The following is a 25,887-nucleotide window of genomic DNA, read 5'->3' as shown; positions in this document are numbered from 1 at the left end:
TACATAAGAGTCCCTACAACTGACGCATAAGGAATCTTTTGCATTTCCTTCTTTTCAACCTCAATATTGGGGCATTGATTGAGACTGAACCTTTCTCCCTTAGTTGTTGGTGTATCTCCTAGGTGACAGTCTTTCATGCCAAATCTAGCAAGTACCCTTTCGATATAGCTCTTTTGTGATAACCCAAGTATACCTCGATACCGACCTCAATGTATCTAAATTCCTAAAACAAAAGAGGCGTCCTCAAGATTTTTCATCTCAAAATTTTTGGTTAGAAACCTCTTGGTTTCGTGCAAAAAGCCTATATCACTACTTACTAGCAATATGTCATCAACATACAAAACCAGGAATACAACCTTACTCCCACTAACCTTATGGTATACACAATCATCAACTGAATTTACCTTAAAATCATACGAGAGGATTACTTGATGAAACTTGTGATACCATTGATGGGAAGCCTGCTTGAGCCCATAGATGAATTTTTTTAATTTGCAGACCATATTTTCTGGATTTCCAAAAATAAAATTTTCAGGCTACACCATATAAATCGTTTCATCAATGTCACCATTGAGAAACACTATCTTTACATCTATATGATGAAGCTCTAAGTCCAAATGAGTCACCAATGCCATTATAATCCTGAAAGAGTCTTTTGATGAAACCGGAGAGAAAGTCTCTTTATAATCAATGCCTTCCTTTTGAGTAAATCCCTTAGCAACTAGACGTGCCTTATCTCTCAATATTACCCCTTGAATAAGAGGTCTTAAATATCCATTTGCAACCAATGGGCTCCACACCTTCGGGTAATTTGACGAGATCCCAAACATCATTTGCTTTCATGGAATTCATCTCATCATTCATGGCATCAATCCACTTCTGAGAATTAGAACTTTGTTTGACTTGACGGAAGTTGATTGGATCATCTTCCACCACACCTATGTCAAACTCATGTTCTTGGAGAAAGACAATATAATCATTCGAAATCGCACTTCTCCTTTCTCTAGTGGATCTCCTTAATGGCATCACTTCTTGAGGTTGTTGAGTTTGTTCTTCTGGAGCAATATCCTCATTTTGTGTAGGGAGTACAATGATATTGTCTTGTATTGTGTCTTGAACAGGTTCAATAGCAATACTTGGAAGAGAAATAAATTCCTCCTCAAAGACAATATCTCTAACCTTCTACCCCCCCCCCCCCCCAAAACACTCAACTTCCTCGAGAAAACTGGCGATTCCCGTCTCAAAGAAGGTCCTTGTTGAGGAATCATAAAATTTATAACCCCTTGACCTTTCAGCGTACCCAACAATGTAGCAGCTAATTGTCCTTAGGTCCAGTTTCTTTTCATTAGGCCTATAAGGCCTAGCCTCAGCCGGACAACCCCAAATGTGTAAATGTCTAATACTTGGCTTTTTGCCAGTCCAAAGTTCATAAGGAGTTTTAGCTACTGTCTTGCTTGGCACCCTATTTAGTATATATGCTGAAATCTTTAGTGCTTCTCCCCAGAGAGATTCTAGCAAAGAAGAATCACTAATCATACTTCTTACCATGTCCTTAAGTGTCTTGTTTCGCCTCTTAGCAACACCATTCATGCTAGGTTTCCTGGGCATGGTGTACTTTGGGATGATACCTCATTCCTCTGGGAATTTAGCAAAGGGTCTTGGAGGAGATTCGTCATATCTACCATAGTATTCACCACCATAGTCAGATTTGACGGCCTTAATTTTCTTGCCTAGTTGGTTCTCAACTTCAGATTTGAAAGCCTTGAACACATCCAGAGATTGTGACTTCTTATGTATCAAATAAAGGTACCCGTAGTAGGAGTAATCGTCTATGAACGTGATAAAATACTGCTGTCCATTCCAAGAAGCCGTAGGGAATGGACCACATATATCAGTATGTACCAGTTCTAAGACACTTGAGGCTCTATTGGCACCTAAATTTCTTCTTCTTCTTTTTTTTTGTCAGTTTCCCCTTAATACATTCCACACAAACTTTAAAGTCCGTTAAGGGGTCCTAGGATTCTATTTGACACAAGCCTTTCCATTCTCCATTTAGAGATATGTCCTTTTTTTTGTGCCATAAGGTGGCGGAATCCTCCTCAATTAATTTGAGTTTAGTACCTCGTGAACTAACATGCAAGGACTCATTATTAAAGGCAATAGTATCCAACATATATAAATTTTCAACCAAAGATCCTGTTGCAACCATATTTGAATATTGAAAAGTACAAAATTTATTATTTCTGAAAGAACAAGAATAACCAAATTTGTCCAATATAGAAATTGAAACCAAATTCCGTCTAAAAGATGGTACCGCATATGTCTCTTCCAAATCCAAAGTACAACCAAATTTAAATAACAATCTAAATGTCCCAATTGCCTCAGCCTCAACTTTATTGCTATCGCCTACGTAGATGAATCTTTCAACATCAATCGGCTTTCGGCTTCTTAGGTAGCCCTGCAGTGACACACTTATGTGAGTAGTAGCACCTGAATCTACCCACAAAGTATGTAAAGGTACTATAGCCAAAATAACTTCAGAACAAACTAAAGTTAGAAGCGTACCTTTCTTTTCTAGCCAAACGGTGTAATTGGGACAGTCCCTCTTGAGGTGTCTTCCCTTCCTGCAGAAGTAGCAAACAAATTCTTGGTTTGATTTTTTTTGCAGTTTCTTTGGGATGTTCCAACTGCAGCATCCTTATCATTCTTCCTTTTGTTACCCTTAAAGGAAGTTGCTAAGTGAGCACTTTTTGTCTTCTCTCGCTTAATCCTTTCCTCTTCTTGCACATAATGAGCAATAAGCTCATTCAAAGTCCATTTATCCTTCCGAGTGTTGTAACTCACAGTGAACTGATTGTATTGTGCAGGCAGGAAGGGAAATCAAAACTAAGTGCACAAGCAAGTCATCAGACAACTCTAATTTAAGTGTCTTTAGCTTTGAAGCGATGTTATATATTTCCATAATGTATTCCCTGATATTACCTTTTCCTTTATACCTTATTGAAACAAGACTAGCCAACAAGTTGCTTGTTTCAGTCTTTTCGTTTTTTGCAAAATGTTTGTGTAGTTCCTCAAGGAATGCCTTAGCATTATCCTTATCGGGCATTGCGCTCTTTGAATGCTTCTGGAACATAGCGTTTCATGATCATTAAGCTTATGCGATTAGAACGCTCCCACCTCTCCAAGTCCCTCTTTATATCAGAGGTACTTGTATCTGTAAGGGCGAGAGGCCGTTCTATCCGTAGCACAAGATCCAGATCCATATAGCCTAAAACAATCATGACGTTCTCCTTCCAGTTCTTAAAGTTGGAGCCGTTAAGCACCGGAATGGAATATATGTTGGCAAAAATTGTAGTAGCAAATGCAATAACAGAATGCAAAACTAAAAACCAAACAACATGCTCAGTCATAATATAAAAGTCATATTAAATTCCTAAATCAGTTCCATATATACATGACAAGTATATTACTAAATAAAAGTGGGCCCCATCTGAAGATACCTAGTATAACATTAATATTCTATCTTTGGACAGAAATATTAACTAGTTAGTCAGTGGTATCCTTCTTCATGCATTGATCAAATACTTACAATAAGTCCTGTCAAACAATAAGCCTTTCTTTGGACCGACTTATTATTCACATGGATAACCTAACAATTGTGACGTATTTATCACCACAAATATGCAAGTTATTTGGCCTAATAATGACCTTCCTTTGGGCTGATCATTACTCGCACAAATAATACACATACGTCCCTAATGTTTTAATATAAATGCATCTACAAAATAAAGGTTACTTTGGCAACTTATTACTACAATATACTTATACTAAAACAGTAGACATACACAAATTACCTTAGAAAGAGATTTTTTTTTTTTATATGCCAAACCATGGGTAATTTATCAACATTTCAAAAATAACATTTTTTGCTTTCTAAAACTTATGTCAATGCACTTTATACCCTCACAAGCAGCAAAAGTGCTTCAAACATGCTGATCCTAACATTTAAGATTTCCCATGAAATTATCACATTTGACTCCAACTACTGTTTCCCTATGTTGGGACTTTTAACAATCTTTCTATCAATCCATCAGAATGCAAACCAAAGTTTTTAAAATAGGCAAACCAAAATAATTGTATGAAATCATTATCAACCTAACCCACCAAAGCCTGTACTTCTAATGAATCTAACTAGGTGTATAAACCATACATCTACTGCAAACAGGAATGCAACATTTTAAGTGCAGTACTTCAAATCAAAGAGAAACAATACAGATTAGTTATGGTTGAAAATGCCAAGCTCCTAATCATTTTACTCATATATGGATACGGAACCCATTACCAATAAAATCAAGACGCTGCATTTCTTTTCCAGCGTTGCAATGTCATGAAAATCAACCCTACAAAGCTAAGGGGATCCAAACACAAATAAAACCGCATATATATTTTCCAGTACAAATGCAGTGCACTGTATCTCCGAAACCCCAGCCTACGCCAAAATTACAACCAATGCCAAAACCTAACCCAACCCCAATTCCATTGAAGCTTGTCAGCGCCATTTCTCGCGAGTGATTAATGATCGACCCATTGCTCTGGCTTAACTCTTTCTCTTCTTTTTTTTTCAATTGGAATTACTCCAAATCAATCCCAAACCTTAAAAATCCCAAATTATGGCTGGAAAAAAATGATTATAAGCATGACGAATAAAATTCCTTTAACCCTAAAACTTGTTGATCCATAAAATCATGCAACAATACATCAAATCTAGATTTTCTTCAAATTTTATCATTCCTAGATCAGATCATGCGTAGTTTCTTAATCAACAACATGATTAGGCTCTAATACCACTTGTTGGGAATATCTTTAATCCATAAAATCTAACAACCCAAGATAATCATGTTATTCAATTAAGAAAACTAAACGCGGAATAAATACCTGGATCTATAGATGTGTCTGATTTGATTGGGCAATAGCCTTTAGTAGAGAGTATCTTTCACAGTCAAATCCCTAAGTGTCTCACTTGTGTTCTTCTCGTTAGATGGGGAAAGAAAGAATGTGAAAAATGTTTTTGATTTGACTTGGGGACCATAATCCTATTATGTTTTCTTTATATACTAGGTTAAGTTTAAAAGCCTATCAGTCCTAAATTAACTTAGTATTGGGCTTCTACACATTGCAAAGCCCATACCCAATAGATGTGAAAATAGCCTAGTAAAATAATTGTTCTTAAATATGTGAGCCCGTCCATCGCGTTCTGCACAACAGTTGTTTGACGTGTTGCTCCTAAGAAGCCTTTTTCAAATGCTCGATTTGCCCACTTGCGAAATCACATCAACTTCCCTTTCCTTCAAGTCGGGTTGTGTATCACAGGCCCTTAGAGTTAATTTTTTCGGACCTTTGGCCCATCTTCATATGTATCCCGTTTAGGTTATAAATACTATGTTTCTTTTGTGGATCACTATACCAGATTCACTTAGTTGTTCCCTATTAAACTAAAATATGATGTTTTTCACATATTTTCCAATTTTTTACCCTTTGTTGAAAGAATGTTTAACACCAAATTAATAACCTTACAAACTGATGGAGGTGGTGAATTTAAACCCATCACCTCCATGTGTCAAAAACTTGGAATTCAACATCGCCTTTCATGTCCTCATACTCAACAACAAAATGGGCTTGTTGAGAGAAAGCACCGTCATATTGTTGAAACTGGGCTTGCCCTCTTGGCCTAAGCATCTCTTCCTTTTTTATATTGGGTTGATGCCTTTGAAACTGTTGTTTATTAAATAAATCGTCTCCCCTCTCCAACATTAAAGCATAAATCTCTGAAAGAAGAAATGATTGGGAAAAATATTTTCTTCATATATTATTCTTATGTGCAAACCAATATATAATACAATTACCTATTCTAAACAAGGAAACAAATTTCCTAATGAATAATATCAAATCCCCTGTAATTACCCACTTTTCTAATTTGTATTTTATTTACGAGGATATCCTGGATTGATATTTTAACACTCCCCCTCAAGTTGGATCATAAATATTAATCATCTCCAACTTGCTAATAAGATCGTCAAAGCTCTGTCCTCCTAACCTTTAGTGAGGATATCTGTAGTTTGTTCCTTGGTTGGCACATAAGTCATACATATAATTCCTTCTTCAATTTTTTCTTTGATGAAGTGCCTGTCTACCTCCACATGTTTAATCCTGTCATGTTGGACTGGATTAAGGGAGATGCTAATAGCTGCCTTATTGTCACTGTAGAGTTTGATAGGAAGGTTCACCAGTATCCGTAATTCCTCCAATAGTTTTCGTAACCACAATCCTTCACAAATCCCTTGGGCGACTGCCCTGAATTCAGCTTCAGCACTACTACGAGCCACCACATTCTGTTTTTTGCTTCTCCAAGTTACGAAATTTCCCCAGACGAATGTACAATATCCTGTGGTGGACCTTCTATCTTCCACTGATCCTGCCCAATCTGCATCTATAAAGATCTCTACTTCCTTGCTTTCACATTTCTTAAAGAAGAGTCCTCTTCCCAGGGATCCCTTGAGATATCTAAGGATCTTGTATACAGCATCTAAGTGAACTTGCTTTGGTGAATGCATGTGTTGACTTACTACACTGAATGCAAATGCAATATTTGGTCTAGTATGTGATAGGTAGATCAGCTTGCTAACCAATCTCTGATACCTCTCCTTTTCTACTGGTTTTCCACAATCTTCAACCCTTTTTACTGTTTCTATCGGGGTTTTGCTGGGTTTGCACCCTAGCATGCCAGTTTCAACTAGGAGGTCGGTAACATACTTTCGCTGAGAAACGCTAATTCCCTTTTTCGTTCTTGCCACTTCCATGCCCAAGAAATACCGCATCTGTCCCAAGTCTTTAACTACAAATTTAGTAGCCAGAACCTTCTTCAATCTCTCCATTTCTACAGTATCATCACCAGCAAGGATTATATCATCGACATACACTATTAGAATTGATCTCTTACCTTCTTCAGACTGTTGGAAGAATAGTGTAAGGTCTGATTGCCCTTGTCGATACCCTTGATTCTTTAGTACCTTTGCGAATCTGTCGAACCATGCTCTAGGAGATTGTTTGAGGCCATATAACGATTTCTTTAGTTTACACACTCTGTTTTCTTCACCTGTTCTACTGAATCCAGGTGGTATAGTCATGTAAACTTCCTCTTCTAATTCTCCATTTAAGAAGGCATTTTTAATATCAAGTTGTTGTAGTGGCCATTCTAAATTGGCTGCCAGGGACAAGAGGACCCGAACTGTATTTAAGTTTGCCACTGGTGCAAATGTCTCAGTATAGTCAATGCCGTAGGTCTGTGTAAAGCCTTTTGCAACAAGTCTGGCTTTATATCTTTCAATTGTTCCATCAGATTTATATTTCACTGTGAAGACCCATTTACAACCCACTAGCTTCTTCCCTTTCGGTAGGTCTGTCAACTTCCAAGTTCCATTTTTTTTTCTAGGCTCGCATTTCTTCCATGACTGCCTCTCTCCATTTTGGTATTTCTAGAGCTTCCTAAATGTTTTTTGGCGTTTTCATCTTGTCAAGATTAGAGACAAACGCACGATATCCTGTAGACAAGCTTTTATAAGACATGTATTTCGACCAAGGGTATTGAGTATATGACCTGGTTTGTTTTTTGATTGCAATAAGTAAATTGATATCATCAGGTGCAGAATTATCAGAGGAAGACTCAATTACCAGATCAGGATAAGGCAAGGGCTCATGATCATTCGGAGCTATCACCGGTTCCAACGCTCTTGGTGCCTCAGGTATAAGATTCTCCCTCTCCTTTGTTTTCGGCTTTCTTGAGTAAACCAGTATGTCTGCGTTGTTTTGCTCTCCTGCATCTCCCCCTGAGGGTAAGTGTTCAGTTGTGTTTGGCAAGTCGGGTAGTAATGTAATGGAAGACTCAATAGATGGGTCAGGGAATGGAGTAACTGGAGTAACTGGAGTAACCGCAGATTCAGTAGTAAAAGGATCAAAGGACCGATCTTCACCCCATTTCTCCCCTTGAAGAGAGGGCTTTGGAAAGTAAGGAGTGGTTTAAAGAAAGTGACATCAAGACTAACGAACAGTCGTTTTGAGATCGGATCATAGCATTTGTAGCCTTTTTGGGTAGGTGAATAACCAAGAAAGACACATTTAATGGCACAAGGATCCAATTTATCGCGATGGTGTGCATAGACATGAACAAAGGCGGTACAACCAAAAATTTTCAGTGGGAGACTAGAAGGGAGTTGAGAGGTAGGAAAGTGTTCCTGAAATTTTTGAAGAGGGGTGACAAATGAGAGTGCTCGACTTGGCATTCGATTAATGAGATGTGTGGCTGTTAAGATGGCACCGCCCCCAAAAATAATGTTTCATGTGGGTAGTAAACATTAATGCCCGAGCTACTTCAAGTATATGTCTATTTTTTTGTTCAGCAACCCCATTTTGTTGAGGGGTATCCACACAAGAACTTTGATGAATAATCCCATTATCTTGAAGATAGGTTCCCAGGATCGTATTAAAATATTCTGTACCATTATCAGTACGTAGGATTTGTATATGAGTATGGAACTGTGCAAGAATCATGGTATGAAAAGTGATGAAAATGGAGTGGACTTCAGTTTTTGTCTTTCAGTAAGTAGACCCAACAAAGACGAGTATGGTCATTGATAAAGGTCACAAACCATTTTGTATTGGTGCAATTTGGGGAACGTGAGGGACCCCATACATCACTATGAAACATGGCAAATGGGCGAGATGGTTTGTATATGGATGATGGAAAAGAAGTACGACGATGTTTAGCAAGCTCACATACTTCACATTGAAACTCAGAAGCCATTTTATTTGAACAAAGAGAAGGAAACAAATGTTTTAAATAGTGAAAATTGGGATGACCCATCCGTGAATGCCATAACAAAAGTTCACTATTTCTAGAAGTAGATGTAGAATCACAAATTGCAGTATTACATAGTTCACTCAAACTTGCCTCCTCAAAGTAGTAGAGTCCCTCATACGCTTTAGTAGTGCCAATCGTCTTCCCTGATGATAGGTCCTGAAAAACACAATGAGAGGAAACAAATTTAGCGGAACAATTCAAATCTTTTGTTAACTGACTGATAGATAACAGATTGCACGATAACTTGGGGACATGTAAGACCGATTGTAAAGTTAAGGAATCAGATTTTCGAATACTTCCTTTTCCAGCAATTGGTGAGAGAGAGCCATCTGCAATTTTTACCTTCAAATTCCCGGCATATGGTGAATAGGATGAAAAATATTGATAAGACCCAGTCATATGATCGGATGCACCCAAATCAATTATTCAAGGACATTTGTAACAAGATGAGGTTTTTAAAGCTGACAGATGATTACCTCGGTGAGCCAGGGAACCAGAGGAAGACTGACCCGATGTTTGCATTGATGAAATCATCTTATATAACTGATCCAACTGTTCAAGACTGAATGCACTGCTGGACGGGGTATTGTTGTTCTCTCCTTGTGATCTTTTAGTTGATCCGTCAGTGCTGGCCTGGTACCCACGATTTTTTTGGTATTGTCTCGGTTTCCAATCTGCCGATTTTCCATGAATCTCCCAGCAGGTATTTTTTGAATGACCTATTTTTCGGCAATGTTCACACCATATTTTCCTCTTTGCAGTCGTTGACTTGGTCCCCTTGGGCATTTTAATATAAGAGCTGAGGCATCTGGCCCAGCGTGTAGCCCATCTAATTTTTGGGCAGATACGGGTACAGCTGGGTCCAGCCTAGAGGATTCATTTTTGGGGCGCAGCATCACCTGTCTCCTGCTCTCTTCCCTCCTGACCTCTGTGAAAACTTCTCGGGTTAAAGGGAGAGGTTTCCGGCCAAGGATCTGCCCCCTCACGTCATCGAGCTCTCAATTCAGGCCGGCAAGAAACTCGAAGACCCTCTCATTTTCGAGCCTCCTTCGGTATCGAGTGCTGTCGCCAGAGCACTCCCACTCCTCAACGATGCTCAGATCGAGCTCCTGCCAGAGATGACCCATCTCCATGAAATACTCGGTAACACCTTTCTCGCCTTGGCTCATCTGCCATAATCGGGTCTTGATGTCGAAGATTTGCGAGTAGCTTTAGACATCGAAGTACGTCTCACGTATGGCTTCCCAGACTTCCTTCGCCGTCGGCAAGAACAAATAAATTTTTCCAATTGATGGTTGCATCGAGTTGATGAGCCAAGCTGTGACCATGGAGTTTTCGGACCTCCATCTTTGCAAGGCTACAGCGTCGGAAGGGTCTGGCGTCCTCCGCTCACCAGTAAGGTATCCAAGTTTCCCTTTTCCCTCAATCACCAGTTTCATGGACTGAGCCCATTCACGGAAATTTTTTCCGTTTAGTTTTTCCAATGAGAGTGGGAAGACTGTGTTATTCAGTCCACTCGTACCACCACCGGATGTAACGTTTGAGTCACCGGTGATGTTTGCAGAGGAGGTAGAGCCTCCGCTGTTAGCCATCGTTTAGCTGGGTTTAAGAAACCCTAGCTCTGATACCATGAAAGAAGAAACGATTGGGAAAAATATTTTCTTCATATATTATTCTTATGTGCAAACCAATATATAATACAATTACCTATTCTAAACAAGGAAACAAATTTCCTAATGAATAATATCAAATCCCCCGTAATTACCCACTTTCCTAATTTGTATTTTATTTACAAGGATATCCTGGATTGATATTTTAACAATCTCCTTATTCAATGATTTATAATCATGAACTTGATTACAATTTTTTGAAGGTGTTTGGTTGCCTTTGTTGGCCCAACCTTCAACCATACTTCTCAAACAAATTTAATTTTCGGTCCACTCCTTGCTTATTTATTGGCTATAGTGCTTCCCACAAGGGATACAAATGTTTACATCTCTCAAATAATAGACTATACATATCACGTGATGTCATTTTTGATGAAAACTCATTTCCTCTTGCATAGTCTCTGCTCAACACACTTTCTCAATCATAACCCACAAACTCCTCTCAATCCGCTCATTCTACTCAGGCCTCCTTACCCATTCTATCACCTTCAATACTTGGCCCAGCTCCTCAGCTAGCTCCCGCTAGCCCAGCTCACTCACACTCACCTTTTGTTCTTGGCCCAGGCCCTAGTCCACTACCACAAATATCTTCCCCTGCACCTTCTTCAACCTCTCGATCTCACCAAACATCACACACCTCGCCTCCTTCCAACTCCATCCCCTCAAATGATCCTCCAATCCTTGTCCCTCCCCAGTCACCCATAATAACTCGTGCCTAGACCAATTCCTCCCGCCCTAGAGTGTTCTCTAATGGTACTGTGCCCTACCTAGCCCGCCAGTGCCTCACCACCACTGTTCCTATTCTTGATGAGCCTTCAAGCTACACAGTGGCTTCAAAATTTTCGGATTGGTGCACGGCAATGGCCTAGGAATTTGCTGCTTTGACTCACAACCATACTTGGACGCTTGTGCCACCTGTTCCCTCTTCAAACATTCTTGGGTGCCGCTGGGTGTATCGCACCAAGACTAACGCAGATGGTTCATTTCAGCAACGGAAGGCCCGATTAGTGGCCAAAGTCTTTCATCAACAGCCTGGACTTGATTACCATGAGACATTCAGTCCTATGGTTAAACCTTTGACAATTCGTCTCATCATGTCCATTGCTATGTCTCGGCGCTAGGCATTGCTCCAACTAGATATTGAGAATGCTTTTTTGCATGGGACCCATACTGATGATGTCTTTATGCAGCAACCTCAGGGCTTTGTGCGCCGAGCTCATCCTACTTTTGTGCACAAGCTCAACAAGGCAATTTATAGGTTGAAGCAAGCTCCAAGAGCTTGGTTCGATCAACTCAGTTCCTGGCTACTTGAGTATGGATTTCTCGCCTCCAAAGCTGATCCTTCATTTTTAATTTTCAGTAATGGTGCTGTTAGAATTTTCTTGCTTTTCTATGTCGATGACATAGTGATAACTGCGTCTAACTCCTCTGTTAGTGATACTTTGATTGCTGCCGTGAGTATTGCCTTCCCTGTTCGGGATCTTGGGAATTTGTCTTTATTTTTGGGTCTTGAAATTGATCATACCACAAATGGTTTGTTGATCTCCCAAAGAAAATATATTGAAAATTTACTCACCAGCACCAACATGCTTCAATGCAAACCCATGTCACCAATGGCTGTATCACTTAAGCTTTCTAAATTTGATTCACCTAATCCTGTTCTCTACAGAAGCTTAGTTGGAGGTCTTCAATAGCTCAATTTCACCTGCCCAGATACATCATTTTCCGTGAATAAATTTTGTCAATTTATGCACTCACCCAAACTTACTCATTGGAGTGCACTAAAAAGGGTCCTGAAATACCTCAAGGGTACAATCAACCATGGTTTATTTTTTGCTTCTCAATCAATTTTTGTTCTTCAAGCTTATTCTGATGCAGATTGGGGTGGTTGTCTGGATGATTGACGATCAACTAATGGCATTTGCATCTATCTCGGCAACCATCTCATATCATGGAGCTCTAAGAAGCAGAAAACAGTAGCTAGATCATCCACAGAAGCTGAATACAAGTCCTTGTCATCTTCGGCAGCTGAATTAATATGGCTTCAAACTCTTCTCAAAGAACTTGGCTTGTTTTTACCTCAAGCACCAACTCTTTGGTGTGACAACCTTGGTGCAACATACCTTTGTGCTAATCCTGTTTTTCATTCAAAAACCAAGCACATGGATATAGACTACCATTTTGTTCAGGATCATGTCATTGCTAACACACTCAGAATTTCCTTTTGTAGCTCCAAAGATCAACTTGCGGATGTTTTTACCAAACTGTTAGTTGCAGAAAAATTTAATCATTTTAAAGCAAGTCTCAAAGTGGTTGGCACCCCCTTGGACTCGAGGGGGCATATTAGACTATGTGCTCCTGGTGATAAATTCCTGGTGATAAATTAGTTAAATGCAGCACAACTACAGCAGAATAAATTGTAACCATAATATATTCTCTACTGTTAATTGTAGTTTGTAACCATAATATATTATTTGATTCCTCATGTAAAGTCTATATGTAGACACAGTATTCATAAATGAAAGCACTGAGAATATTCAGAAAATTCATTTTTGTTAACACTCCCCATTTGGGGGGAGGGGGGTAGATTTGTTTGTAAAGAGATAATGATATGTATGAGATTTGGATGCAAATGATTAGATATTCATTGTTCTGGGATATTTTTCAGGATTACCATGGTTTTTACAAGAATCTCTTACAGAGGCTTTCTCAAAAAGATGGTCTTTGCTTACCAGTATACAAAACAGGCAAGTCTGGCAAGCCTCACATGCCCACATTTGTTTCAACCGTGGAAATCGGAGGGGAGATTTTTCATGGGAAAGGAGCCAAATCCAAGAAACAGGCTGAAATAAATGCTGCAAAGGTTGCTTACACTACTTTTAAGGGAAGTAAGTCAGTTTATCCTTTCCAACTAGTATTTGTCATTGCTTTAAGTTCAAGCATACAAAGTGTCTTGGAAAAGTTTTCCTGCCATGAACATGAATGAATAAGAATTTTTAGCGTCATCATTTGGGCCATGAATTTTGCTTAAGTCATGGATATACAATTTGATTTTTTCCCCTTTTTATCGTTAGCTTGATGCATTTTCATATAACAATGTGTATTCATGAAAGGTCTGCTAGTCTCTCTAGGTTAAAATTGTTTAGACATTGGTATGCATTTTTTCTTCAACAATCAAAGCATGTGCATATGTGTTATTGTTCCGCTAGAATTAGAAGGACAAGCTTGCTTTATTTTTTTTTGTTTTTTCTTTCCTTTTTTTGGCAAGAAAATGGTAAGAGGCAAATTATACGGTGATGCATTTAAAAGTTTTTTAAAAACAAAAGATAAGGAAATATATATTCATTCCCTTCTTGAAGTAAGAACGGCTGAAGAAAGCATGGAATGATATAATTATAGAAGTCCTAGGAGCTTTACGTTTTTATTGTTTTGACCTTTGATTATTTACCTTCGCACTTCGTGGGTATTACCAACTTATCTTGCCTCCCATGATATGAGATAAGATAATGGGTGTTTCAAAAGATTTGATAATATTTGACAGCCTGCACACACACACACACACACACACATTGATGCAGATCTCACCTGAAGTCTATCCTCCTTTCAGTCCATAAATAAGGTTGCCAAAGTCTAGGCCATGCTTTAGATAAACCCTCTAAAGCTGCGTAAGTCATGAGGATATTCTTCAGGGTGGTTAAGATTACATACCATTCCTTAGTGCTCTTTCCTCCTTTAAATAAGAGCATGTATCTTGGGTGGTTACGAGTAGTTTCTTGCTAAGCGGCTTGATCAATGGACTTAGGAGGTGGATATTGGATCTAAACTACTACAGATTGGTTGCAGTAATGGCAGTTTCTAGGCATTCTATTGTCTCCAAATGTCATCTCACTCTTTCTCTACATGCCTTGGTGGGATTTCTCCACATCAACTGCCGCCCATGTCCCTAACCAGAGTGCTTACCCAGATGAAGTGAAAGGGGCAAGGGTGATTTTGCCTAATTTGGGTACAAGTGTCTCCCTTGATGTTTCTTACCAAGACTCGATCTTTGTACTTTAGATGACATTTTTTAGGTTTGCCACTTAATTGAAGTGACATCAAGTGTCTCCCTTGATGTTCCCAAAGAGTTTTGTTGTCGCTTCAATTGAGTAGGTGAGTTTTTGGGATGTTTGTAGGCCATTTGATGGAGACTTTGTTAAATCATTATATATTCATTTCCCTAGAGGGGGAAGCTATTTAAGGTTCAAAAGTTGTTTGTCTTCCACTTCTTTGCATCTTCATACATTCCTTGAGTAACTGCATTGCACCCAACCTTAGGGTTTCCTCCTCATTCTCATACTATCCTTGTATCCCCTCCGCAATTGAAGTTTGCCAGGAATAAACTGATGTCTTGCCAGTGTAATGAATAACTTTGTAAAGACCTTGACATACGAATTGCAAGGCATTAAGTGATGACTTGTGATAGCAATCAACAACTTTGTGAGGACCTCGACATAAAAAGGATGCCAACTTACCCCTTTCAGTGGATGTGTTGAAAGACCTAGACAATAAAGCTTCTTTGAAGTCGATGCCTTAGTGTTGGATCCCCCACTTTGGATTTTCTCCTCTTGAAAAAATTCCCTCTATTTCCATAGGATGAGCCATCATTTTGGGTGTGATGGGGCTGTCTCTTGCGCATCAACTTTGCGAGGACCTTGACATACAAAGCATGCCAACTTACCCTTTTCAATGGATGTGTTGAAAGACCTAGAAAAAAAAGCTTCTTTGAAGTTGATGCCTTGTTGAATCCTCCACTTTTGGATTTGCTCCTCTTGAAAAAATTTCCATTATTTTCCATAGGATGAGCCACTCTTTTTGGGCGTGGTGGAGTTGTCTCCTACGTAGTTAGTCAAGCATTTCGCAACATCCTGTGCAATAGACAAGTCTTGAACTCTTTCTCGATGAAGTTCAGCCCTTGCCGATAGTTTTAAGCCTTAAAGGAAATAAATCATTTTATCTTTTTTTATGATATCTCCCATACCTAGTATTTTGAAGCAGATAATTGTTTCGCATACTCCCTTACTGGAATAGTATGCTTAAGATCTTGTAGTTTGTGATGAGCATTGTACTCTAACATTTTTAGGAAAGAATTAGGCATTGAGCTCTCTTTTCAAGTTTGACCAAGTACCCATTACACACTGTCCATTCTTAATCTCCTCATACTTGGTACGCCACCACAACGTAGCATCACCACTAAAGTTTTAAGTTGCCCTAGATAGTGTCTCCTCCTCTAAATTGGTCCTCATCATATGAAAGTATTGTTGCATTTCAAATAATAATTTCCCCAACTCCTTAGCATCACAGGCACCCCTGATGTTGGGTTTTGGCACCACTATTCTTTTATACTCTACCCACCCAATAGAATTGGAATCCCAAATAGCATGAACTATTAGGTTCATTTAGGCAATAAGCTCATGCATCTAATGTCGTAGTGCTTATGGAACTCTTTCCTCAACTCCTACATGGAGCCTTGCCACCATTTTTGGGATCCCTCCAATAAGCCGACACACTCCGAAAGTTGAGCCATCTCTATGCTCACGTTGTTGGTTATCTTAGTCTGTGCCTTTAGCACATTAGTTCTCTTAGTATTATTGCGTGGCATGGTTCTCCCACCGATGGTTTACACAATTCCCCCAATATGAAGGTAATCAAATCACAAAGCAGTTAACCTAGCTCTGATATCAAGTGTCACAAGCTGAACACCTCACTGTGCGACACTAGTTGTAGCACACTAGCTTAACTAGTCATTTGAAAGTAAACCAAGATTTCAGCTTATAAAAAAATCCACAACAATTGAATACAAAGTATGTGGAAGCAGTAAGCAATTATGAAAGAAAACAAGAGTCACGCAATAAAACTTAAAGTGACACAATTCATTCATCACACCTCCATAGACGTGTATTTAGCGTGAGGAGGCTAGGAGGCTAAACACATTTTCTATAGCTAGTGAGTTTTAAAATGATTGATGAACACTCACCCTCCCTAACAAGCTTTCTATGCTATTCTCACCCTGTCACCAGGAAACATCAAAGTGACCGAGGAGTTATGCTCACAATTTTCAATAAGGCATATCCTACTCGAATAATAAAACTTGCACTAATATTCACATGATGGTTACTCATCCCATGTGCATAAGACAAGTAGTCACTGGCAAGCATAATTCCCCCTAAGGCATATCCTACTCAAGTAATAAAACTTGCACTAGTATTTACATGATGGTTACTCATCGATAGACAAGCTGCATAGGCAAGCATAATTCCTTCAACAAGCTTGGCTTGTAATGCGTTGTCTCAGGAATTGATTGCCTTTAAGTTCACCAAACCCTTTTTTGTTGGGAGTTTGATCATCAAGTGATAAGTTAAAGTAATCATCCTCAAGGAGTTTAAGCGTGGACAACTCAAAATGGCATTGTTACCTAAGAGGGTTTTCTACCAAGGAATCAACATCGAACATAAGCCCTTCTTCAGGAGGTTCACAGGACAGTAGTTACAAGACCATGCCTCAAGGTTGGTCAACCTCTCTCATTAATTGAAGGAGAAAAATTTTTACTAGCTCTAATCAACATGGGCTAATATTCATCGTTTCGAAGGTTTTAGTGTAGTATGTCAAAGCTTTCATTATTGACAATTACCTTTTTTACATCTAAGGAGGGTTACCATGGGCTCGTCATCATAAGGGAATTCCAATCCTCTATGATATCAGTCAAAAAAGGAAATGCTTTGCCCTTTACGATGTTGGGAAGGTTGTTCCTTTTCATCTTTTTTAGATGGTTTTCAATTCTAATGAAATGGATCACAAATAAAGTGTAATCTAAATTGGCAAAGAGGAACATAAAAATCCAGCCTAAGGATAGAATACCAAATTTCTTCAATGTTGTCGCGAAGGCTTTGTATGTAATGGCATCTAGTTCTCTGTGAAGAAGTATCAAAGCATGGAACGTCTCCAAATGGTCTATTAGGCCTGTGTTGTAAGCATAAAATTCCATGAGTGACACTCAAAAACCTTAAGGGAATGGTGTCACAAAATATAAGTACCTTCTGACCTTTATATCTAGAAAAGTAGTGTGCACATTTACATTACCATTGATGGGTGACTCCACAATTTCTTATGGGGCCTGCATCAGAGTAATTCAGTCTTGTAGTTCTTCATTATCTGCCTATGGCTTCTTGTTTCTAGATTCTCATTTTGTATGAATTTTTAGTTTAGTGTTTCAATTCAAAGGGCATAGTTATTGGCAAGAACTTATTGAATCCATTTTTTTGGACTCCTAGAATTAAAAGTTGCTCCTGCTACTCAGCCTAGAGCCTTGAGCATTATACAAGGATGTGTTGTAGGAATAACTTTTAGGTAAGTAGGAAATGGGGGATGCAGTAGGATATTCAACAGTTTGGCTGTTGGGGATTTTGCGCGCTGCACTTTTTCTTCCAATAAGTAAATCTGTAAATGGTAATCTATGAATGTGAATTAAAACCAAATGGTAAAATTAATAAGGAAATAGTATTAAACCCATAAAATTGTAAACCCAGCCCAGGCGAGTCAGGGCCTCACCGTGTTTGACTACTCTATTGCTTTTTCAGTCCTTGGAACCTAGTCCATTTTAAGTCCAGTGTAAGCGGAAGCCTTGAATTACATTGAATTAATTTTTTCATATGTACATCCCAATCTTATATAATACAATCACCTATTCTAAACAAGGAAACAATCCCCTTACCGAATAATATCAGATCCCCCATGCTTAGTCTTACAGATAATTCCTTCTTTAATTTTCTCTTTGATAAAGTGTCTGTCCACTTCCACATGCTTAGTCCTATCATGTTGAATTGGATTGAGAGAGATGCTGATGCTGCCTTATTGTCACAATAAAGTTTGATAGGAAATTTCACCGGGACTTGTAATTCTTCCAAAAGTTTCCGTAACCTTAGTCCTTCACATATTCCTTGAGCAACTGCCCTGAATTCAGCTTCAGCACTACTATGAGCCACTACATTTTGTTTTTTGCTTCTCCAAGTTACTAGATTTCCCCAGACGAATGTGCAATAACCTGTGGTGGACCTTCTATCTTCTACTGATCCTGCCCAATCTACATCTGTAAAGATTTCTACTTCCTTGCTTTCACATTTCTTGAAGAAGAGTCATTTTCCGGGGGATCCCTTGAGATATCGAAGGATCTTGTACACGACATCTAAGTGGGCTTCTTTTGGTGAATGCATGTGTTGGCTTACTACACTGACTGCAAATGCAATATTTGGTCTAGTATGTGATAGGTTGATTGGCTTGCCAACCAATCTCTGATACCTTTCCTTTTCAACTGGTATTCCACAGTCTTCAACCCTCTTTGCTGCTTCAATCGGGGTTTCGCTGGGTTTGCATCCAAGCATGCCAATTTCAATTAGGAGATCAGTAATATACTTTCGCTGAGAAACACTAATTTCCTTTCTCATTCTCGCAACTTCCATGCCCAAAAAATACCGCATTTGTCCCAAGTCTCTAACTTCAAATTCAGCAACCAGAACTTTCTTCAATCTCTCAATCTCTACTGTATCATCACCAGTAAGGATTATATCATCAACATATACTATTAGAATTGTTCTCTTACCTCTTTCAGACTGTTGGAAGAACAAGGTGTGATCTGATTGTTCTTGTCGATAACCTTGATCCTTTATTACTTTTGCAAATCTGTTGAACCATGCTCTGGGAGATTGTTTGAGTCCATACAAGGACTTCTTGAGTTTACACACTCTGTTTTCTTCACCTTTCCCATTGAATCCTAGTGGTATAGTCATGTATACTTCTTCTTCTAATTCGTCATTTAAAAATGCATTCTTAATATCAAGTTGTTGTAGTGACCAATCTAGGTTGGCAGGACAAGAGGACCTGAACTGTATTTAAGTTTGCCACTGGTGCAAATGTCTCTGTATAGTCAATGTCGTAATTCTGCGTAAATCCTTTTGCAACGAGTCTGGCTTCATGTCTTTCAATTGTCCCATCAGATTTATATTTCACTGTGAAGACCCATTTACAACCCATTGGCTTTTTCCCTCTCGGAAAATTTATCAACTCCCAAGTTCCATTTTTTTTCTAGGGCCTGCATTTCCTTCATGACCGCCTCTCTCCATTTAGGTATTTCTAGAGCTTCATGAATGTTCTTTGGAATTTTCATCCTGTCATGGTTAGAGACAAAAGCATGATATCGTGTAGACAAGCTTTTATAAGACATGTATTTAGACCGGGTGTATTGAGTACATGACCTGATTTGTTTTCTGATTGCAATAGGTAAATTGATATCATCAGGTACAAGATTATCAAAAGAAAGCTCAATTACCAGATCAGGATTGGGCATGGACTCATGGTTATTCAGAGCCATCATCGGTTCCAACGCTCTTGGTGCCTCAGACATGAGATTCTCCCTGTTCTTTGTGTTTGGCTTTCTTAAGTAAACAAGTATGTCTACGTTGTTTTGCTTTCCTGTATCTCCCCCTGAGGTTAAGTGTTTTGTTGTGTTTGGCAAGTCGGGAAGTGATGCAATGGAAGGCTCGATAGATGGATCAGGGAATGAAGCAATGGGAGGCTTAATAGGTGGTACGGGTTCAAATGATTCAGATTCAGTAGTAAAGAAGTCAAAGAACCGATCTTCACTCCATTTCTCCCCCTGAAGAGAGGGCTTTGGGAAATAAGGAGTGGTTTCAAAGAAAGTAACATCAAGACTAACAAACAGCCTTTTTGAGACAGGATCATAGCATTTGTAGCTTTTCTAGGTAGGGGAATAACCAAGGATGACACATTTAACAGCACGGGGATCCAATTTATCCCGGTGGTGTGCATGAACATGAACAAAAGCAATACAACCAAAGATTTTCAGCGGGAGACCGGAGGGGAGTTGAGAGGCAGGAAAGTGTTCCTGGAATTTTTGAAGGGGGGTGGCAAAGGAAAGTACTCGACTCGGCATTTAATTAATGAGGTGTAGCTGTTAAGATGACATCTTCCCAAAAATAGTTTTTCATGTTGGTAGTGAACATTAATGCCCGGGCTACTTCAAGTATATGTATATTTTTTTGTTCAACAACCCCATTTTGTTGAGGGGTATCTACACAAGAACTCTGATGAACAATCTCATTTTCTTAAAGATAAGTTCCCAGAATAGTATTAAAATATTCCGTACCATTATCAGTACGTAAAATTTGAATATGAGTCTGAAACTGTGTATGAATCATGGAATGAAAACTGATGAAAATGGAGCGACTTTAGTAGTAGAGTCTCTCATATGTCTTAGCAGTGCCAATCGTCTTCCCTAATGACAGGTCATGAAAAACACAATGAGATGAAACAAATTTAGCAGAACAATTTGAGTCTTTTGTTAACTAGCTGATGGATAATAGGTTGCAAGATAACTTGGGAACATGTAGGACAAATTTTAAAGTTACAGAGTCAGATATGCGAGTACTTTCTTTACCGGCAACTGGTGAGAGGGAGCCATCTACAATTTTTACTCTCAAATTCCCAACATATGGTGAGTAGGATGAAAAAAATTGATAAGAACCAGTCATATGATCAGATGCACCCGAGTCAATTATCCATGGAGATTTGTAACAAGATGTAATATTTAAGATTGACAAATAATTACCTTGGTGAGCCAGGGAACCAAAGGAAGACTGACCCGATGTTTGAATTGACGAAATCATTTTATACAGCTGCTCTAACTGCTCAAGACTAAATGCACTACTTGGGGAGGTATTATTGGTTTTTTCTCTTTGTAATTTTTTAGTTGACCCATTAGTGCTCGCCTAGTACCCATGATTTTTTGGGTATTGTCTCGGCTTCCAATCTGCTGGTTTTCCATGAATCTCCCAGCAGGTATCTTTTGAATGGCCTGTTTTGCGGCTATGTTCACACCATAATTTACCTTTTTGTGGTCATTGATCGAATCCCCCTGGGCCTTTTGGTACGAGGTTCCAGACATCAGGCCCATTAGTGTTCCCATTTGAATTTGGGGCGGATACGGATAGGTCCAGCCCGACTTGGTCACCTTGGGGCCTCAGCATCACATGCCTCCTACTCTCCTCCCTCCTAACTTCTGCGAAGACCTCTCGGGTTGAAGGAAGAGGTCGCCAGCCAAGGATGCGTCCCCTCACATCGTCCAGATCTCGGTTGAGGCCGGCAAGAAACTCTAAGACCCTTTCATTTTCGAGCCTCCTTCGGTATCGTGTTCTGTCGCTGGAGCACTCCCACTCCTCGTCGATGCTCAGATTGAGCTCCTGCCAGAGATGGGTCATCTCCATGAAATACTCTGTGACTTCCCTACCACCTTGCCTCATCTGCCACAACCGAGATTTGATGTCAAATATTTGTGAATAGCTCTCGACATCGGAGTAGGTTTCGCAAACGGCGTCCCAAACATCCTTCACCGTGGGTCAGAACAAGTATATTTTACCAATCGCTGGCTTCATCGAGTTAATGAGCCAAGCCGTGATCATGCAGTTTTCGGATCTCCATGTTTGCAAGGCGACAGCATCAGTAGGGTCGGGTTTCCTCCTTTCTTCGGTAAGGTTACCTAGTTTCCCTTTTCCTTCAATCACCAACTTTATGGATTGAGCCCATTCTCGAAATTTTTTCCCGTTCAATTTCTCCACTGAGAGTGGAAAGGTTGTATTGTCCAACCCATTCAAACCCCCAGCGGACGTAACCTCGGAATCCCTATCGGATCTTCTAGATGAGGTTGCCCTTTGCTGGTGTTGCTGGCCATTGTTAGCTAAGGTTAAGAAACCCTAGTTCTGAAACCATGTAAGCGGAAGCCTTGAATTACATTGAATTAATTTTTTCATATGTACATCCCAATCTTATATAATACAATCACCTATTCTAAACAAGGAAACAATCCCCTTACCGAATAATATCAAATCCCCCACATTTACCCACTTTCCTAATTTGTTTATTATTTACAATGATACTTGGGATTTTAACATCCAGGTCACTGGGTTTGTGGCCCAACCAGCAACATGTTAGTCTAAGACATCCATGATAGAACCGAAAAGTCTTCACACAGGCTTGGTATACATGAGTGAGCACCATCTTTACCCAAAAGCTTAAGCTATTAATGTATATAAGCTACCCATCCTCCACTTGTTATTCCAATGTGAGACAACTCTCACAAGTGAATTTCCAAAAATCCTGACATGGAATTCTCAAAACTTTTTCCTGTCTTGTAGCCTCATGGCATGTGTAAGTGTGCTTGTTATATGCTCTGCAGCTCTGCTATATATTTTGTTCATACCAAATGTACTGCAAAAGGAAAAAGGTTTTTTTCCTTTTTTATTAACACCAAATTGATTTTGCGTGTGATTAAAAATTTTTTGTTGCAAAGGGTGTGCTTTCAAAATAATCTTTGTTCATGTTCACTGGATAATGATTGACAGTGCAAGAAAAAAACTTGTGGTTGATCGAGAACTTGAAATCTCATCAGGCACTTGAAGACAGTATAGGCCTATAGGGTGTGGAAATATTCTATGAAAATCTTTAACTTGACCAATCAGATCTACATTATTTGATAAAAAATGTTTCTATGCTGCAGTTGTGTAAGCAGAAAACTATTTGTTCATGGCAGAGGCTGTTGAATATGACTGATCATTATTACTAATCTATAGGTGTTGTAGCAGCCTCACCTGTACATGTAAAAGGGTTAGATATTGCCGCCTCCCTGTTGCCCTCAACTTCTGTCCCTCTTTCTATTTTTTGGAAGTTACCTCATGCAGCCAGCAACATATTTGCATATCCAACTTGCTGTTGTTTGTTTGGTACTTTGGTTGAATATTTGACTTGGTGGAAAATCAATGTTATTAGTTCTTTGACAATTGCATACTGCTCTTGTTCAGGAAAAAGGACTCCAAGTAGTGAGTTTTCTTCCCCTTGTTCCCCAAAAGATGAAGCTCCAAATCCCAATATTCAATCTCCTGCACTGCTTGACATGCGTAAATCAGTTGAGGAAAGGAGAAGTACATATGCTTCATTGTTTATCTCTTCCAAACAAGGTCCATCATCTTCAGCTATGACAGAGCCTCTTAACCTCTCTGCTATCTCAATATCAGATTCAAACACAGGCAAGACCACGGGAATAAAGAGTTATTTGCTATGCAACAAGGTTAGAGTCTACACATGCCTTCCAGATATTGCATTTCCTGAAGGCATTACGGTGCTGCCCATCAGCGATGACAAGTGGGTCGCTGTGAACCTGGAATTCCCCAATGAATGAGAAGGATAACTTACATACTGGAGATGTCTGTAACTGTTGAATTTTATCCCCTTGAACCTATTTATTATAGCAATGTAATTGAGTTATTGGTAAGTAGTTGAGTTGCCAGATTCAACTACTGTCTTAATCATATAAAGTTTTCCTGTGTTAGAATTCTAGTGTCCTGCATGTTAAGATGGTATTACAGTTTTAGCTGAACTTGTCCATCTGCACTAGATTTGTTGCAACTTTGATGAAACCAATGGATTGGGAGATAATGTAGCATTTTATGATCAGGCTTTCATGACATATTATATTTTCATCCCCCCTCCCACAATGTGATTGAGAAAAAAGAATTTGGATTTTATTGAATCAATTAATTAGCACATTCAGGGTTTTTTTTTTTATTTACTTTCCATATACGCATTTACATTCAGACTCCATGCATCTGTATCTGAATTTCAATTATTTACTCAGCCACCAACACATTATTATTTTTAATTTATTAATCATCAGTAGAATCCAATTTTTTGCCCCTGCATTGAATATGGAAGCACTGAATTGTGCAACTCCCTTTATTCACTACACATTTGCAAATACATGCATTGCCCAGATGATACATACGCTCTTCAAAGACATTGCAGGAGTCAGTTTTCTGATTCCTTGGAAGAGCCAATGTAATTTTTAACATAATGCCCAAATAGCAGAGCTAAAAGAACAATTGCAATCAAGTTGACTTGCCTTCTTCGATTCCTTAGCTCCACCAATAGACCATTAACAACCTGCTTATAGTACTCCCGTGTCGATCGAATACCTCCACTCAGATTTTGCTCAGCTTCCTCCATCACTGCAGCATTGTTGATGGTGTCGCTGACATTTTCTTGCTTTTCTCCTACTGTGCTCATAGCCTTTGCTGTTTCAGCTAGCCAGTCAGCACTAGCCTTCAACCCCTCCAAAGCCTTTTGAGAAAGATTATCGGCGTCGGCTGGGGCATCCGTCTTTCCATTTGTATCACTTGGGACAGTTTTCACCCCCTTCACATTGCTCTGTTTCTGTTTCTGTTTCACTGGCGAACTTTGGGAGGCACTGTTTGCGTTTTCCAACTCCTTCCCGTTTGCTTGTGGCTCCTGAGAGGGTGTTGGAAGCTTTGGGGTCTGATCTCTAGGCTGTTTCTCTTCCATGGCTTGTGAATCAGCCATAGGCGCTGCAGGCCTCGGAGCCTCTCTGGCTGGTTTCTCCTCCCTGGCTGCAGGTTTCTCCGTTTCCTGCTGCTCTTCTTGGGTGATTATCTTAGGCTGTCTAACATACAGCATTCCATTATCAAACTTAGCTGCCACTTTAGTAGTATCACAGTTTGAGGGAAAACTAAAGTCCTTGCTGAATCTGCCCCATTTGTTGTTGTCAAGAGGCCGCTCTCCGGAGACCCTCAGAAGGCGAGCTTTGATCAGTTGAACCCTTATTTGCTCCTTTCTAAAACCTGCAAAAAGAATCGGCACATATATGCATATTTATAGTAACTACATTGTTAGCATATACTTTATATTCTTGCAAACAATAGAACAGAAAGAAGACTAGCATGCAGAGAATTACACACACCAGGGAGGTAGAGGATAAGAGTGTCGCAATCTTTCTCTTGTGTCAATTCCCATACTGGTTCAAAATCCTCGAATGTAACTCGTGATGATCTTGCGTCCATGATGGTTAATTTGCTGTGTGTTTTGGTTTGTGGGTAGTGATGAATCTGTTTGGAATGAGGAAGGTCTCATTTGTTGATTATATAGAGCTCATGATCGAAGTAGGAAATTGGAAAAGAGGAGGAAGATTGCAAGGTCTTTGATGTTCTGAGTTTTCTTTCATTTTAGTTTATTCTTTTGCTCGCATAGCTTCTTTTTGGATTCAGGGATACTTGGGTTTTGGCAGTTCAATGTTTAGAAGTATGCTTTGGTCACGCCGAGTTGATCACTTCTTGCATGGGCAAAGTCAGGTTCTTTGTCTCCTTCATACTTCTCTTTACATACACATATACATTTACGCGTATACATATGCAT

At 39.3% G+C, this 25,887-nt stretch overlaps 2 protein-coding genes across 3 annotated transcripts in view; one reads left to right on the top strand and one right to left on the bottom strand.

Annotated features, from left to right (window-relative positions):
* Positions 1–24,148, top strand: part of LOC131149340 (double-stranded RNA-binding protein 1-like) — a 29,800-nt gene extending 5,652 nt beyond the window's left edge. For both annotated transcript variants that reach the window (XM_058099712.1, XM_058099711.1), the window contains exons 4-5: positions 13,250–13,469; positions 23,484–24,148. In XM_058099712.1, coding sequence (XP_057955695.1) covers positions 13,250–13,469; positions 23,484–23,860 — 597 coding nt within the window. In that variant the 3' untranslated portion in view covers positions 23,861–24,148. The remainder of the gene's footprint in view (positions 1–13,249; positions 13,470–23,483) is intronic.
* Positions 24,149–24,380: 232 nt separating this feature from the next.
* On the bottom strand, positions 24,381–25,582 carry LOC131149342 (protein RESTRICTED TEV MOVEMENT 2-like). The gene is made up of 2 exons (XM_058099713.1): positions 25,436–25,582; positions 24,381–25,316 (listed from the first exon to the last, which is right to left on the bottom strand). Exons 1-2 carry the CDS (start codon positions 25,533–25,535, stop codon positions 24,487–24,489), a joined length of 930 nt encoding a protein of 309 aa, XP_057955696.1. The 5' UTR covers positions 25,536–25,582; the 3' UTR covers positions 24,381–24,486.
* Between the last annotated feature and the right edge of the window lie 305 nt (positions 25,583–25,887).

Source organism: Malania oleifera, chromosome 2 (genome assembly GCF_029873635.1).
Source record: "Malania oleifera isolate guangnan ecotype guangnan chromosome 2, ASM2987363v1, whole genome shotgun sequence".
Lineage (NCBI taxonomy): Eukaryota > Viridiplantae > Streptophyta > Magnoliopsida > Santalales > Ximeniaceae > Malania > Malania oleifera.
The sequence above is the reverse complement of the archived record's forward strand: the minus strand, read 5'-3'. Positions and strand labels throughout refer to the sequence as shown.

What these genes read in the sequence shown, in the direction of transcription:
- LOC131149342 (XM_058099713.1), bottom strand. Translation starts at nt 25,535, where the DNA reads ATGGACGCAAGATCATCACGAGTTACATTCGAGGATTTTGAACCAGTA. An exon ending in TCTTATCCTCTACCTCCCTG is followed by an intron (nt 25,317 to 25,435) that starts GTGTGTGTAATT and finishes TTCTTTTTGCAG; the next exon opens with GTTTTAGAAAGGAGCAAATA.